At 39.0% G+C, this 16,159-nt stretch overlaps 1 protein-coding gene across 1 annotated transcript in view; it reads left to right on the top strand.

The window, feature by feature from the left end:
* The window catches only part of LOC132823256 (NEDD4 family-interacting protein 1-like), a 61,486-nt gene extending 48,401 nt beyond the window's left edge, over window positions 1-13,085 (top strand). Inside the window, exons 6-8 of the mRNA XM_060836908.1 lie at window positions 595-661; window positions 11,480-11,591; window positions 12,424-13,085. Of these exons, the coding sequence (XP_060692891.1) occupies window positions 595-661; window positions 11,480-11,583 (171 nt within the window). The 3' untranslated portion in view covers window positions 11,584-11,591; window positions 12,424-13,085. The remainder of the gene's footprint in view (window positions 1-594; window positions 662-11,479; window positions 11,592-12,423) is intronic.
* Window positions 13,086-16,159: the final 3,074 nt, after the last annotated feature.

Here is a 16,159-nt window from a genome sequence, read left to right as displayed (position 1 = left end):
TTAGATTTATTTTCTGAACTCTAACGAGTAACCTTAGAAAATGAGATAAATTCTGAAGCAATAACAGCCGCAAATGTGCTGAACTATGTGGTGCTCCTGACAACATCAAGTACAAATAATTTCTTCACAAATATTGGATCTGTGCAACCATGGTTTATTGGCTTTCATGGTTTTCAAATTGTTCTGCTGCTTAGGCTAGAGTCTTGAATTTCCTTTTTGTCCTTGATTTAAATGGGAAAGTCCATTTGTGTGGTCAGAAAAAAAAGACCTTAATTGCACCATTCAGGATCTCCAGACATGCCAAAGTATTTGACAGCCAATGCAATGCTTTCAAAGCATAGTCACTTTGTAGTGAAGGAAACATTGCAGCAATAGAATTGAATATTAATATTGAATTTGTAATTTGTAATGTTGTAGGTAACTATAGGGAGATGAGATAAATAGGTGAAATTATTTCCTGTTTAAGTAATGCTTTCTAAGTCCCATTTAAGTTACCTTTTTTTATTGCTGATACAGAGATGGCACTGCAAGATTTAAAGCTATATATTCGTTTACATCTCTGGACTTTAATCAAAACAAAATTTTGTCTTTCAGTTCTCTACTTATTTTCCTGGATACTTTGATGGTCAATACTGGCTCTGGTGGGTGTTCCTAGTCCTGGGTAAGTGACTTCCTATCACGGTTAGAATTTTTTTTCATCATTCTTTTTAAACGGACATGGAGAACTTGAATGATCTAGTGATGTATTAGCTGTTTTCAACTCAGCACTTTTTTGTATACCAGACTAAGAATCTATCCATTGCATTTGCAGTGTAGTTTCTAATGTGGCAAGGAAAATCTTGAGCATCTTGCATGTCTGCTAAATAATAATAATTGCTGTTTTGTACAGCACATTTTCATACAATGAAGCAACTCAGTGCTTTATAAGGTATCTAAGAAGGAAGAGGAAGCAGTTATTTTGGGGATGTGATCAAAAGGAATTGAGAAAGGAATCTGGGGACTTTTGAAAGAAGGTTAGCTCGCATATTTAGGAAATTAAGTTCATAATGAATGCAGCAGCTGAATGCTGTGCCATAGGGAACAGAATGAACGTACATAAGCATGAATTAGGGATAAAAGTCATGTGGCTCCTCAAGCCTGCTCTGCCATTCACTAAGATTATGGTAGATTTAACTGTGGCCTTAACTTCACATTCCCAGTGTATTCCTATTATCCCTCAGTAACCTTTGACTCCCTTGTGAGTCAACTATCTAACTACCTCTGTCTTACAAGTGTTCAGTTAATCTGCTGCCATTATTCTCTGAGGAAAATGAATTCCAAATACACAACTCTCAGAAAATATTTCTCCTCGTTTCATCTTTAAAAAAATGTTCCTTATTTTTAAACTGTCATATATTTCTAGTCTCTCCCACAGGTGGAACTATCCTATTAGCAGTCACCTTGTCAAGTCCTCTCAGAATCTTGTGTGACTCAATAAGATCACCTGTTATTCCTCCGAACTCAAATGAATGCATACTCAGCCTTTCCAGCACTTCCTCTTAAGTTAACCCTCTCGCCCAAAATATCAGTTAAATGAACCTTCTGCTAACTATCTGTAATGTATCGATTTCTTTTATTAAACAAGAAAACCAAAATTGTACATAATACTCCATCTGTGACCTTATCAATGCTCCACATCTTTGGAAAGTTTGAGGAAACCAGAGCACCCAAAGGAAACCCCACACAGACACAGACAGATTGTGCAAACTCCACACAGGCAGTCACCCAAGAGTGGAATCGAACCTTGGTCTCTGGCACAGAGGCAGCAGTGCTAACTTCTGAGCCACTCTGCTGCCCCAGAAGTCATGAATATGAATTGTAAAAGGTTGAGGCCTCCTGGTGATCTGTGATATTTCACTCATCACATCTTGCCAGCCTGAAAATGACCCATTTGTGCCTTCTGTGTTTCATGTTAGCTAACTGATTCTCCATCCCCAAATTATTACCCCCTATGCCATGAGTTCCTAGTTTGCATGATAATCTTCAATATGGCACCTTGTCAAATGCTGTCTGGAAATTTTAAGTGCAGCACATCCACAGGTTCCACTTTACTCTCATTGCATCTTCCTTCTCAAAAACTTGTAGTCGGCTAATTAGACATTATTTTCCTTTCACAAAACAATGTCAACTGAGATTTTTTTGAGTCCTATTATGTTTACCTTTATAGATTTTAGTATTTTCTTTATTACAGACATTAATCTAACTGCCCTGTAGTTTCCTATCTTCTGTTTCTTCCCTTTCTTGAATTAAGGAGCTACATTGCTACTTTTCAATGTGAAGGGTCCTTTCTCGAGTCTAGAGAATTTTGAAAACTTTAAAACTGTTATTTCATCTATTATTCCATCAGCCACTTCCATTAAGACCCTAGGGTGAAGTCCATCAAAACCTGGGACTTACCAGCTTTCAGTTCTGTTCATTTTCTAAGTACCCTTTCCTGGTGAATACAATTTTTTAAGTTCCTGCTCTCTTTTACCTCCTGATTGACCATCATTTCTAGTAAGTGATTTGTGTCCTTCAAGTGAAGACAGATGTAAAATAGCTGTTAATTCATCTACCACTTACATTTTCTCCATTTTTCAACCCCAAACATAGAGGATCAATGCGCACTTTCATTTTTCCTTTCCAAATATCTGTTGAAACTTTTAATATCTTATTGCATTACTAGCTTTTTTTTTATTGTACTCTGATTTCTCCCTCCTTATTAATCCTTGTCATTCTTTGCTGTTTTGTATATTCTGTCCAAGCACTCATCTTTGTAGGTTTATATGCTTTTTCTTTCAGTTGAGTACTGGTCTTTAACTTGTCCATTAGCCACAGATGGGGTGTTATTCCAATCGAGTTTGTACTTTTTCACTGGAATATTTTTCTCACAGGTATTCTGAAATACATCCTTAAATATCTGCTACGGCATCTGCATGAGCTATCCTGGAACCTAATATGCCAGTTCGCTTTACCCAGCTCTGACCCTGACTCGAATTTGCCCTTAATGAAGTTTTAAAACTGATTTTAGATCAATTCTTCATTCCTTCAAACTTAATTCAAGATTCAAACATGTTATGATCACTCCTCCCCACTGCAAACCTTTGTTGTGATCACTAACTGGTCCTGTTTCATTCCAGATCTAGCATAGCCTGCTTGCTGGTTGACTCCAGAACATGTTCTTTTAAGAAACTCTCCAAAAATGTGCCATGAACTCATAATCCTAGGCTACTTTTGCTAATTTGGTTTGTTCAATCTTTTTGTAAATTAAAATCATATAATTATGACTGTACCTTTCTCATGAACCCCCATTATTTTTTCTCATGTACACTGGGCTGCAATGTGAGTAAGATTATGGGCCTGTGTACCGCTCCACAAGCAACTTCTCACCATTACTATTTCTCATCTGTGCCCAAATTGATCCTACATCTTGTTCTCCCAAGCTAAAGTAATCTCTTACTGTTATACCAATGTCATCCTTTATTGGCAGGGCAGTGCCTCCTTTTCTGATCTGCTTCTCTTTCTTAATTGTCATGTCGCCTTGATAAAGGCTGTGATCTGAATATGCATCTTGCTAAACGAGAGGGAAGTATACATTTGACCAGGATGCATATAATATTTGGAGAAGTGCTATGAAAATAAAGATTTTAAGGTATTTGCATGAGGAATAAAACATGTTCAGGATAATATGTCAGTTCTAGGGAGTAGATTTTCATGCAACGACCTTGATGAGAGTACTGTGTAGCACTGGGGCAAACAAATTGCTCCTATAAAAGGAAGAAAACTAAGCTTCACAAAATCTCATGGCAAGAGAAAGTTGAATTACTAGGTCAAAATCTTCAAATTCCCTTCCTATCAGCACTGTAGGTGTACCTACCCTGTATGGACTGCAGTAGTTTAAGGAGGCAACCTATCTTCAACTTCTCAAAGGCAATGAGGAATGTGCAATAAACACCCACATCTCATGAAAAATTTAATAAAATGTTTTATGCATAATCTGTTGAATACCTGGTTAAGTAACTAGATTAATCGTAGGGAATTCTGCCATAGTCACACTAATATTGCAGATTCTGCTCGAAACCACAAAGTACGGTACGTTGCAAGGGCAGAGCTTCTCATCCAGGATGAAAAGATTAGCTAAAGCTTTGAAGATGTCTCCTGTCATTGTTACCATCTTGACTGATTGTCTCTCTCTCTCTGTGGTTGCTGCACAGTCTAATTGCAGAGAATATATATATAGAGCTCCAGGGAACTGCATGATTTTTGATGATTCCAGGTTGTGATATTAGTTCAGTTTAATGTATTTCATGAGCTATTATACATATTGTGAAAGTATATTGAGCCATTTGTGTTCCCACAAGTAATCTGATTAAACAGGGATGTAACAAGCTGAGTGCAGCAATTTGACGTCAGTCTTGAACTGGTCACAGGCTTGTATTACATTTTATGTCAGCAATTTTGTCTTTCTAGTATTTTTTGACCTTACTTAAAATAAGCAGCTTTTTAAAAAAAAAAATTGGTTACATTTGCAAATCTGTGAATTCTGAGTATTTTCATATTGCATACTACTTAAAGTGAACTAATATTTTGTTTTACAGGCCAGGCTTTCCAATAGTTTTATTTTTGTAAATATAGGATAAAATATGAAATTGTTCAATGTGCAAGATTTCATTTATTACAAATCTCTACAACTTTCAATAATGCTTTCAGCTAGAAGTCTTACCAGTTTTTGCCGTTAGTTTTTATTTAAATGTTTAAATGAACAACTCAGGCTGACATAAGCCATTGTGTACATAACCAAACTGTCCTCACAAATAAAAGACAAAGCTGTAGGTTTGAACTTTTTTTTATTGAATAGCCTATCAAAGAAATAGTCCAGGAAAGGGTTTGTACCTTTGTACTCTGCCCCCAAAATGTCATGGAAGGTTACAGCTCAGAAGGCCATATGGTCCCTTGCAGAGAGCCAGCACAAACATGAATAATTTAGGTAGACCCACTGCCCCACCATTCACGACTGGCAATTATTTGTTTAAAATTATAATTTGATCCAAGAGCCCAATAGTTGTGTCTCGTGTGTAATTGAGCTATACAGATCCAAAAACTGCCAGCTTTGATTACTAACCCTACTCAATTGATTTAATAGGAAGTATGATTAATTCATGGGATGAATGTATAGCTGTTGAGGCCATTGGCAATAGACAATAGGTGTAAGAGTAGGCCATTCAGCCCTTCGAGCCTGCACCGCCATTCAGTATGATCATGGCTGATCATTCCTAATCAGTATCCACTTCCTGCCTTCTCTCCATAACCCTTGATTCCACTATCCTTGAGAGCTCTATCCAACTCTTTTTTAAATGAATCCAGAGACTGGGCCTCCACTGCCCTCTGGGGCAGAGCATTCCACACACCCACCACTCTCTGGGTGAAGACGTTTCTCCTCATCTCTGTCCTAAATAGTCTACCCCGTATTTTTAAGCTGTGTCCTCTGGTTCGGCACTCACCCAACAGCGGAAACATGTTTCCTGCAGCCAGAGTGTCCAATCCTTTCATAATCTTATATGTCTCAATCAGATCCCCTCTCAGACTTCTAAACTCAAGGGTGTACAAGCCCAGTCGCTTCAGTCTTTCAGTGTAAGGTAATCCCTCCATTCCAGGAATTGACCTCGTGAACCTACGCTGCACTCCCTCGATAGCCAGAATGTCTTTCCTCAAATTTGGAGACCAGAACTGCACACAGTACTCCAGGTGTGGTCTCACCAGGGCCTTATACAGCTGCAGAAGCACCTCTTTGCTTCTATACTCAATTCCTCTTGTTATGAAGGCCAGCATGCTATTAGCCTTCTTCACTACCTGCTGTACCTGCATGCTTGCCTTCATTGACTGGTGTACAAGAACACCCAGATCTCTCTGTACTGCCCCTTTACCTAAATTAATTCCATTGAGGTAGTAATCTGCCTTCCTGTTCTTGCCACCAAAGTGGATAAGCATACATTTATCCACATTAAACTGCATCTGCCATGCATCTGCCCACTCACCTAACTTGTCCAGGTCACCCTGTAATCTCCTAACATCCTCATCACATTTCACCCTGCCACCCAGCTTTGTATCATCAGCACATTTGCTAATGTTATTGCTGATACCATCTTCTATATCATTAACATATATTGTAAAAGGCTGCGGTCCCAGCACGGATCCCTGCGGTACCCCACTGGTCACTGCCTGCCATTCCGAAATGGAGCCGTTTATCACTACCCTTTATTTCCAATCAGCCAACCAATTTTCAATCCAAGTTAGTACTTTGCCCCCAATACCATGCGCCCTAAGTTTACTCACTAACCTCCTATGTGGGACTTTATCAAAAGCTTTCTGAAAGTCCAGGTACACTACATCTACTGGATCTCCCTCATCCATCTTCAGAGTTACATCCTCAAAAAATTCAAGATGATTAGTCCAGCACGATTTCCTCTTCATAAATCCATGCTGACTCAGTCCTATCCTGTTACTACTATCCAGATGTGCCGTAATTTCATCCTTTATAATAGGCTCCAGCATCTTTCCCACCACTGAGGTCAGACTAACTGGTCTATAATTTCCTGCTTTCTCTCTCCCACCTTTCTTAAAAAGTGGTATAACATTAGCCACTCTCCAATCCTCAGGAACGGATCCCGAATCTATCGAACTCTGTTGCCAACATTTGTTGCCCGTCCCTAATCGCCTTTGAGAAGTTGATAATAACCAACTTCTTGAATTGCTGCAGTCACAGGACTGTTATGGAGGAAATCAAATATTTTGATCCAGCGATAGTGAAGGAACAGTGATGTAGTTCAAAGTTAGAAAAGTCTGAGTTAGTGGGAACCTGCGTGTGCTGGTGTTCCCATGTATCTTCTACCTTTGTGCTTATAGCTAGTGAAGAGTGTTGGTCCAGAAGAGGCTGTTGAAAGGGCCTTCCCAAATGTGTATCTTGAAGATTGTACACGCTATTAAACACCAGAGGTTAAAAAATACTTGACCGAATGCAAGCTTTCTAATCAGTTTTATTTGACTTGCATCACAATCCCTAGTTGATTCTTCTTTCCCCTTGCAGGTATTTTTAATCAACCTGCTCAGACACGTTATGAGAATTGAACCCAGGCCTTCTAGCCCAGAGTTAGGGACACCACTACGACCCCACACTGGCCCACCCTTGTTTTCCATATGTACACATTCAATTGCTCCCCTTAATATAAGTACTATCTGTTCATTAATTCCATCCCTGCCACACCCCACTAGAGACATAGTTATACAGCACGGAAACCAGCCCTTCAGTCCAATAATCTGTCCTTGCCAACCAGATGCCTGAAATTGATCCAGTTTCTTTGCAAGCATTTGGCCCATACCCCTCTAAAGCCGCTCTCAGTGGCTTAGTGGTTAGCACTGCTGCCTCACATTGTCAAGGAACTAGGCTCAGTTCCACCCTGAGTGACTGTCTTTGGAGTTTGCATGTTCTCACTTGTCTGCATGGGTTTCTTCTGGGTTCTCTGGTTTCTTCCCACAGACCAAAGAAGTGCAGATTAGGTGAATTGGCCATGCTGAATTGCCCACAGTGTCGAGGAATGTGTAGATTAGGTGAATTAGCCATGGGAAGCACACGGTTACAATGATAGGGTGGGGTGTTCTGGATGGGATGCTGTTTGGAGTGTCAGTGGACTCAATGGGCCAAATGGCTTGCTTCCATGCAGTAGGGATTCTATGGAATCCTTCTTATTAATGTATCCATTCAGATACTTTTTAAAATGTTGTTGTATGTACCCACCTCCTGCTCCATCTCCGGCAGCTCATTCCATACATGTGCCATCCTTTGTGTGAAAAGGTTGCCTCTCGGGTCCCTTTTTAAATCTTTCCCCTCTTACCTTAAACTTATACCCTCTAGTTTTGGACTCCGCTACCAGAAAAAGACCTTGGCTATTCAACCTATCCATGCCCCTCATGATTTTATAAACCTCTATAAGCTCACCCCTCATGTTGAGAGTTTGCCTTTTTGTTCTTTGAGATTGAACTTTTTTTATACTAATGTCTTTTATCCAATATTTCTAATAATTTCTTAGAAACTGCTCCTTTCTCCCTAAATCCATCCCCATCTACCAACACGAGCAGGAGTTTCTAAATTAAGATTTTTACAACTGTCCTGATATATTTTTAAATTTCCGAGTTAAAGGCAGCATTTATGAAAAGAAACATTAGGTATCTCCTGGACTTGAGAATCCATCACATTGCATAACAAGTATCATTAAAAACAATAAACTCTGTTCTTGCTATCTCCCACTGATTGAAATTTTAAACTTTCCATCTTGAGTTCTTTTAATATTTTGTTTGTCCAAATAATATTTTCCTCCTTTGGGAATTTTAATAGCTGTTCTCAACTCTTAAGACTGGAAAACTGACATCTGGCTTCATTTGGGTGCTCAGCTAATTCACCTGTCTAATTGGACCTAATGATTCTTCCATTTTGAAAGCTGCTGTATCGTTTTGTGAGGTTCCACTTCGACTAAGTTAAATGGGAAAGACGTTTTCCAAATAAGTGATGATGCACAGCAACACTGTGCATTCTTCCTGATTTCAATCTGATGAACATGAAGTCCTCAGAACCTGAATTACAATGTGTAATTCTGCTTCAAGTCCATTTATGGCCATGCTTTCAAATTCACTGCTCTCTTTCGATAAGAAGTCATCGAAGTGAATCATGAAAATGTACAAAAGCTATCCTACCCCCATTCCAATACCATTCAAACACTGCAGGTTTGTTTTCAACTAGGACAGCCCAGTTTTAATAGAGTCGACCTTACTGAGAAGTACCAAGCTCTACTAGAATCATTCTTAATGCCATATAAACACTTAACATCAAAAATCCCCTCTGGAGGGCAATGAGATGCTTCTATTTCTGAGCTGACCTCCCTTCTGAAATAATTTGGAGATGCTGGTGTTGTACTGGGGTGTACAAAGTTCAAAATCTCACGACACCAGGTTATAGTCCAACAGGTTTATTTGGAAGCACTAGCTTTCGGAGCGTTGTTCTTTCATCAGGTGGTCCCTTCTGAAATGCCATTTTGTTCTGAACTAATCTATATTTCCACGCATTTTTGGCTAATAATGTCAAGAACATTTTTAAAATTGCTTCTCTTGCTGTTGGTGAGTTATACTCCTATCTTGGTCTCCCTAGTTTATTGTCAAAATCTCATGCCTCTAGTTTGGATGTAGCCTGATATGCCCCACACATATCCTTCAAAGGGGGTAGCCAGCCTTATCACAATCTACTACCTTTGCATATGCCCAAATTCTCCCTAGCTTATTAAAGTCCTTGCTATTTTGTAGCCTTTACTGACTTCTCATTTGTTCATAATCACTAAAACTTCCTGGTGACATGGGTGTCTGCTCCTGGTGGTATTCCTGGTCTGAATGATATTCCTTAACCTTTTTAAGCTGCACCAATTAACATTGTGTCCTCCATTTTCTGTCGTATAGCCAGTTGCCCTAATTGCATCACAAATGCTGCTGCAGATGAATACTTTGTGTATTTTAGCAGAGTCCAGTCAATAATTTTGCAAATGCACCATAATACCAGGATCACGTTTCTCTACTAAATGTTGCATTCAACTTACTGGATCACTAACTTGCATTAAACTTTACCTCCGTGATTTTGCTCTCCCAACAAGCAGTACTTTGTGATTTTGTCTCCAAAATCAAACAAAAAGGATGTTGGAAATTGTGTTAAAGCAGACTGGTGGCAGCATTCAGTATTCAGACGTGCCTGGAGCAAAGCCCTATCTAACAATATGTAAATACCAAAGTATACAAACATGTTGCTGGCTAATCTGTGAGCCTGAAGTCACATGTAAGCCAGACCTGGTAAGGATAACAGCTGTCCTTCCCTTTAGGCAATGAGTGGACCAGATTGGTTTTTATGATCGTTTTTACATGGTTGCAATTAAACTGGCCTTTAATTCCAGATTTCATTCAAGTTTCACCATCTCTTTGGGTGGAATTTGAGCCCATGGCCCCACTGCCTCCTGAAATTGTGAAGAGATCCAATCAATTCAAGGGCATTTTTCCAAAGAATACTCTTTGGACACAAGCACTAACTCTGTTTTTGTCTCCATAGCTGCATCCAGACCTGCTGAGTTTAACCAGCTCTTCTGTTTCAGATTTCCAGTATTATCAGTTTTCTGCTTTTAATCAAGTAGGTAAAAACAGTGACTGCAGATGCTGGAATCCAGATTCTGGATTAGAGTGGTGCTGGAAGAGCACAGCAGTTCTGGCAGCATCCGAGGAGCAGTAAAATCGACGTTTCGGGCAAAAGCCCTTCATCAGGAATAAAGGCAGAGAGCCTGAAGTGTGGAGAGATAAGCTAGAGGAGGGAGGGGGTGGGGAGAAAGTAGCATAGAGTACAAAAGGTGAGTGGGGGAGGGGATGAAGGTGATAGGTCAGGGAGGAGGGTGGAGTGGATAGGTGGAAAAGAAGATAGGCAGGTAGAACAAGTCATGGGGACAGTGCTGAGCTGGAAGTTTGGAACTAGGGTGAGGTGGGGGAAGGGGAAATGAGGAAACTGTTGAAGTTCACATTGATGCCCTGGGGTTGAAGTGTTCCGAGGCAAGTCTGTACTGTTTATCCTGTTCGGGTCCGAACTCATCTGGTTTAAAGGTGGTCCGGAGTCCGTGTGGGGATGAGTTGGTTACGGAGGCAGGCACTGAGGAAGCAAATGTGGCTGTGGTAGCGAGTTTGTTTCATGATGAGGGCAGCTCAGGATGGGCAACAAATGCCAGCCTTGCCAACGATGTCCATATCCCATTTTTTGTAAAAATTTAAAAATTGAGAGAAAATTTACAGAGGTGTTGAGAAATGTTTTCACTCAGGATTTTTGTGTGGTGGGCAGGTGTTTCAATTCTTGAATATGGACTTGAAGTGATGTAATGTACGGCCAGGGAACCAGGAGTTGGATGTTAAGCTTAAGCTGGATAACTCTTTAAGATGACACAGAGTGCTAAACCTTCAGCTGAGTCTTCTGATTTAAAGATTTCTATCATGTAAATCAATTGTAACTGTTGCTTATTAATATATAACTATGAAATAACCAAATGTCAACCAGTAGAATAAATTGACTTGCATTCTCTGATTCATGTATGATGTTTGTATTCCTCGCCACAATTTGTCGATCTTATTTCCACAATTATGATTTCTAGAATTTGTAGGATTGTTGAATGAAAGAATTTGTAACCTGAATTGTTCCATGTTGGTAAGAAAGCCTAATATTTTAATAAGAAACCTTTGAACTGCAGGGTTGTGTTATATAAGATTATATTATTAATAGTGCACCAGCTGAATGAGAGTGTATTCTTGTAAATCATGCAAAAGGGAACTACAATGCAGCCAATTCCATTGTTTTTAATCATGACAAATTTGTCTAATAGTTTTGCTCACTATCTTGCAGGATTTCTACTGTTTCTCCGAGGATTCATTAATTATGCAAAGGTTCGGAAAATGCCAGACAGTTTTGCCCCTCTGCCAAGGACTAGGGTCCTTTTCATCTACTGAGAATTAAGGTCTGTTACCAATTCAGATTCACTAACAGTTTGGCATTGCAAATAACTGCTTTTTAGGCAACAAGGTCTCAGAAAACCTTATCCATTTGATTTGAAATTTATATAGCACTATTTTAACCTAGGGAAGAGGATGGAAGAAAAGCATGGTGATTCGATTCCTAGTTCGTATAAAATGCTGAATTAAGTAGGAGTTCACTTTTTCTGAAAGCAGCTCAAAATGAGGAACCTGTGTATTTTCTAAGCCATACTAAGGTTCGCAGGAAATATTAAACTCTCCAGCACAACCAAAGAAATTGTTTCCAAGTTTTACTTTTATAAGTGTATTTTATTTACCATGTTGAAACTTACATATTTTTAGCTGTTTTTATTCTGAGGTCGTTCAGCTCCACCAGGGAGCAGTGGGTGGGCAAGTGGTGGAAGAGTACAGTTTTGTTTGCAGTTTGCTGTACGCTTTGAGCATCAAATTTACCATTTCAGTCGAACAAAAATGTGCTTTGGATGTGTCACTCGGCAGGAATAAGCAGGCAGTGTTGATTCTCTCATTTTAGCAGCTCTATTGTGCTGTTTGTCACTGAAATCAAATGAAAGGAAGAAGAATGATGCCAGCTTTAAGATGAAAGATTCCAATACCATGTGATCGGAAGGGATTGGAATACAGAATTCATCTTTTCAGTGTTGTGTTATTCACTATCTTTTATTTATATAGAATTGGATACTTCCATGTCTGACCATAGCTCTGTAATTCTCTTGCTGCTTTTTTTCTCCTGTTCTGACTGAAAATAGAATGGGTCTCATTATAGTTCATAATGTCTTTTTTTCTTCCTCTCTACAGATGGTTTCCTGGAGAGTGATTTCCTGCATCCGTAGATTGAACAACTTGTTCACTAGCAACTGACACCTGCAGGAAGCGGACCTCGCAACTGGGACACAAAAAAAAGTGGGGGGATGGGGGGCGCGGCTGGTTAAATTACTGCATCAGAAAAGGACAACAAAGGACAACAGTGTTTCGTATCTGTTTTTAGATGTACAATTTTAATAGTGAATGCTGAAAACTAGTAATCATTATACTGTTTTAGTGGCTACTGTTGAAGTGCTATCGCAAAACTGGTCTGTGATGTACTAACAATGCCTTATTCATTTGGCGTCATTACCTAGCATGCACCTTGCTCTGATAACCAGTAGAGGGCACAATTGCTTTTCTTTTTCCTTTGGGCTTTATCATCAGTGAATTTTAAGAAGACAACATAGCGTAGAAATGATGCTGGTCATGATATATGTTTAAAATAATTGTACTCCTTGGAGGCTAGGATCTCTGTTAAGTGGTGAGATGATGTGTTATCATTTGCAGAACACTCCTGCATTTTAAGAACAGACTAATGCACTTTTTGTGCTTTCTGCCAAGAATTATTGGACTGTACTTTCTGGTTTTATTATGTTCTATGGTATATGACTGTAAATAGATCAGAACCTCTAATAAATGTAAATTCTATAACAGCCTTCTGAATCAGTGCTTGTTCAGTGAAAAAAGCATTTTGACATACTAATTTCTATCCTTCCATATTTCAGCGTTAATTATTTCTCACTCTTCCTCCTGATGCACTTTCACATTGATGTTTATTTTAACAGCATCTCTCAGCCGCTGCCCTTGGCAAATGCTAGCAAATTTCACTTGCATTATAGCTGACTGTGTAAGACTTTGTTAAATAGTATGGACACTTGGAGAGCAGCAGTTTGCTTTCCAGTGTGTGAGCTGTGTCAACAGAGGGTGCTAGAAATGCTGTTTCAAATAGGGAAAAAAAGGTAGTCAGCAGATTCCACTCATTATTATCCGGTGTCACGTACTTGAATGTTCACATATGGATCTCTGATGAGGATTGATCTTGGCAGTGATGGGTCAGACAGTTTGCCAACACACTTACCAGTTTTTACACAGGAAGATTTGGTACTTGGATAAAATACTGGAAAAGTACCAGTGTAAACTCAATCAAATATTGGATCAGTACCTGAATCAGACTGAAGGAATATAATTTGCCAAAAATATGTAGTTGCACCAAATCTCCAGGGATTCAGCATTTTAACTTCAAACAGAGAAGCTGTAAATTGCATCTCACCCTTGATTTATCCTATTAATTTGTTTTCGGTTATGTCTTGTGGTAGATGTTATGTTTAAAAATACCAATTGTTTAAAGTCAAGGGTGATAATTGGAAAGTAGATTGTGTTGGATCATTGATTTCCTGTAGGGTCCTCTTAGCTTCTTAACTGATTAGAATAACAGCCTATGGATATTGTTTCATTGTTATCTGTCACTGAGCTATACAGATTAACTCTAAAACAAAAATGAAGCAGTTAATACACTTGGAGGCAAACTATCCATTGCAAGAAGTCTGCTATTTATTAGAATTAAAGTAGCCTTTTCACCCCGATCCAAAATAATAACTTTTAATAATACAATGTCTCTTATAACCCTGCAAGAGCTTTAATTATCATGGAGGATATGATTTTATTTGCATACATTTAACAGTACGACAGTGGCACTTAAGTAAACAAGCTCAACTTATTGAGATGATTTAAATGCTTTATGATATGGCAACACTTAAAACTAATGACTAAGTTCTAGCATCCACCTAAAAGAAATTCCCCACTCATCTCAGGGTACGGATGCATTTCCATTACTGATGTGAAGCTTCAAATCTATTTAACCCCATTTATCCAAGATCAAGAGTTATCTGATCCAGGAGGAAGTTAGTTATTACTTAAGGAGGATTCTGTTATAGGTTAACCAGCTTATTATTTTTAAGTAATGACAATTGAGCATTTTTACAGTTAATCACTTAAGAACTTTTCGGCCCAATTATTTTGGATTCTACCTGCTGTATTTGTAATGGGACAGTGCTACCTATGACCTTTTGCTGTGTTAGCTGATCTAAGCATGGAAGATGGCGGAGGTGCTAACGCTTGTTTCAGAAATGCTGGACTTTGGGGAGAGAAGCCTAATTCCCAATAATGCAAATAATGTAACTCCTGCTGATATGTCCAGCTGTGTGGCTGTCTAGCAACAGCAGTACGAGGCTTCTCTGTGATGTCTAGTTAAACAACATACTTGCTGTCTTAGCTGCATTGAGAGTGATTACTAGAGGTACACCATTGTGGTGACAGTACACCACCTGCTGAGTTGACACCTTCAGAGGCCCAGCAACCTTTGGGCAACAGCAAACGGACTTAGAGTGCATTTCAATGTAATGGTGTTACTGCTGGAGTATTCAAGAGATAAACTGCATGGAAGGAAATCTCAAATTCTGCAGCATGACATAATGTAACTGCCCTTTTGTCTCCTTGTTAGTTCTGACCTTGCTCTTGGATTACTAGCATTGATTAATTATAAGTAACTTTATAACAGAAGCTACAATGCAAAAGGAAACTTTGTTGGAGCTAAGAAGTTTTTATTCCAATGTATACTAGCCTGCACTGCAAAACCAGCTATGTGTTGGAATGGTCTCAATGCTGCTTTCATTGCTGTATAAACTCGGTTGTGTAAATGGAGGTTTTTGTTCTCTGGCTGTGTCTCTGTGCAGCAATGGTTTCATGTTTTATTCCGTAGCCCAGGAGTTAAAGAAAGCAATTTGTGCTTATCTGGATGGCAGGGGAGAGTCATAGAGTCACAGGAGTGGTCTGTGTTATCAATACCATGTAAACAGCTTTTACTGCTGTTGAGAAAGGTTTTACTTAACTGAGATTGAGTGATCAGTGGCACAAAACGCACTTGTTAAATAAGGGTAGTTTCTGTGCAAAGCAAAAAAAAACTTGAAAGTTTATGCAACCCTCTGGGCCTTCAGAGTACCCAGTTACCACTATTTGAAAAGAAAAGTAGGAATGAGACTAGAGATAATTATTTGCCCTGGATACCAAAATGAGGATAGACTCACGTTGAGCTAAGAGAGGGGACAAGTTTCCAACGTGTTCATGTGCACTACTTTGAACTGTGATATCAGGAGCAGCTATAGCCTGGCTTTATTTATGTGGGTGGAACCAGGTTAGCAAGTCCTTGGTTGCCAGATTCAGAAAATTACTGAATGAATGAACATCGAATCCGAAAGGATTTGTAGTATTTAGCAAAAGATACTGGTTCCCTTGTCTAATCATTTCCCACTGAATACTGCCCTGAACAATCTTCAATTTGACAGCAAATCAAAAAACCTGGTTTAAACCAAGTGTAACAGGAAGCTGATCCAAACTAGCTTGAAATTAAACTGTTGCTGACCTCTCTGTTTGGCAAAGCCTTTATTTTTCTTATCCTTCTTGTCAACTCCCTTAATAGTCTCACACCCATCCATCTACCAATTTTTCTAACCATGCAACCTTTAAAGATCCCCTGCATTTCACTTCTTGTCCCCTTTGCACCCTGTGTTAAGGAAAATAGGAGCAAGGGTAGGCTTTTTCACCATTGAGATCATAGCTGTTCTGTGACCTAACGAAATAAACCCACATCCCTGAATAATATTTAATCAAATGTATAAGTCTTTAATTTTAAATAATAATTGATCTATCATCACTTGTCAATTGCAAAGAA

This window comes from Hemiscyllium ocellatum, chromosome 16, assembly GCF_020745735.1.
Source record: "Hemiscyllium ocellatum isolate sHemOce1 chromosome 16, sHemOce1.pat.X.cur, whole genome shotgun sequence".
Taxonomy (NCBI): Eukaryota; Metazoa; Chordata; class Chondrichthyes; order Orectolobiformes; family Hemiscylliidae; genus Hemiscyllium; species Hemiscyllium ocellatum.
Note: the sequence above shows the minus strand (reverse complement) of the source record. Positions and strands in the feature narration are given on the sequence as shown.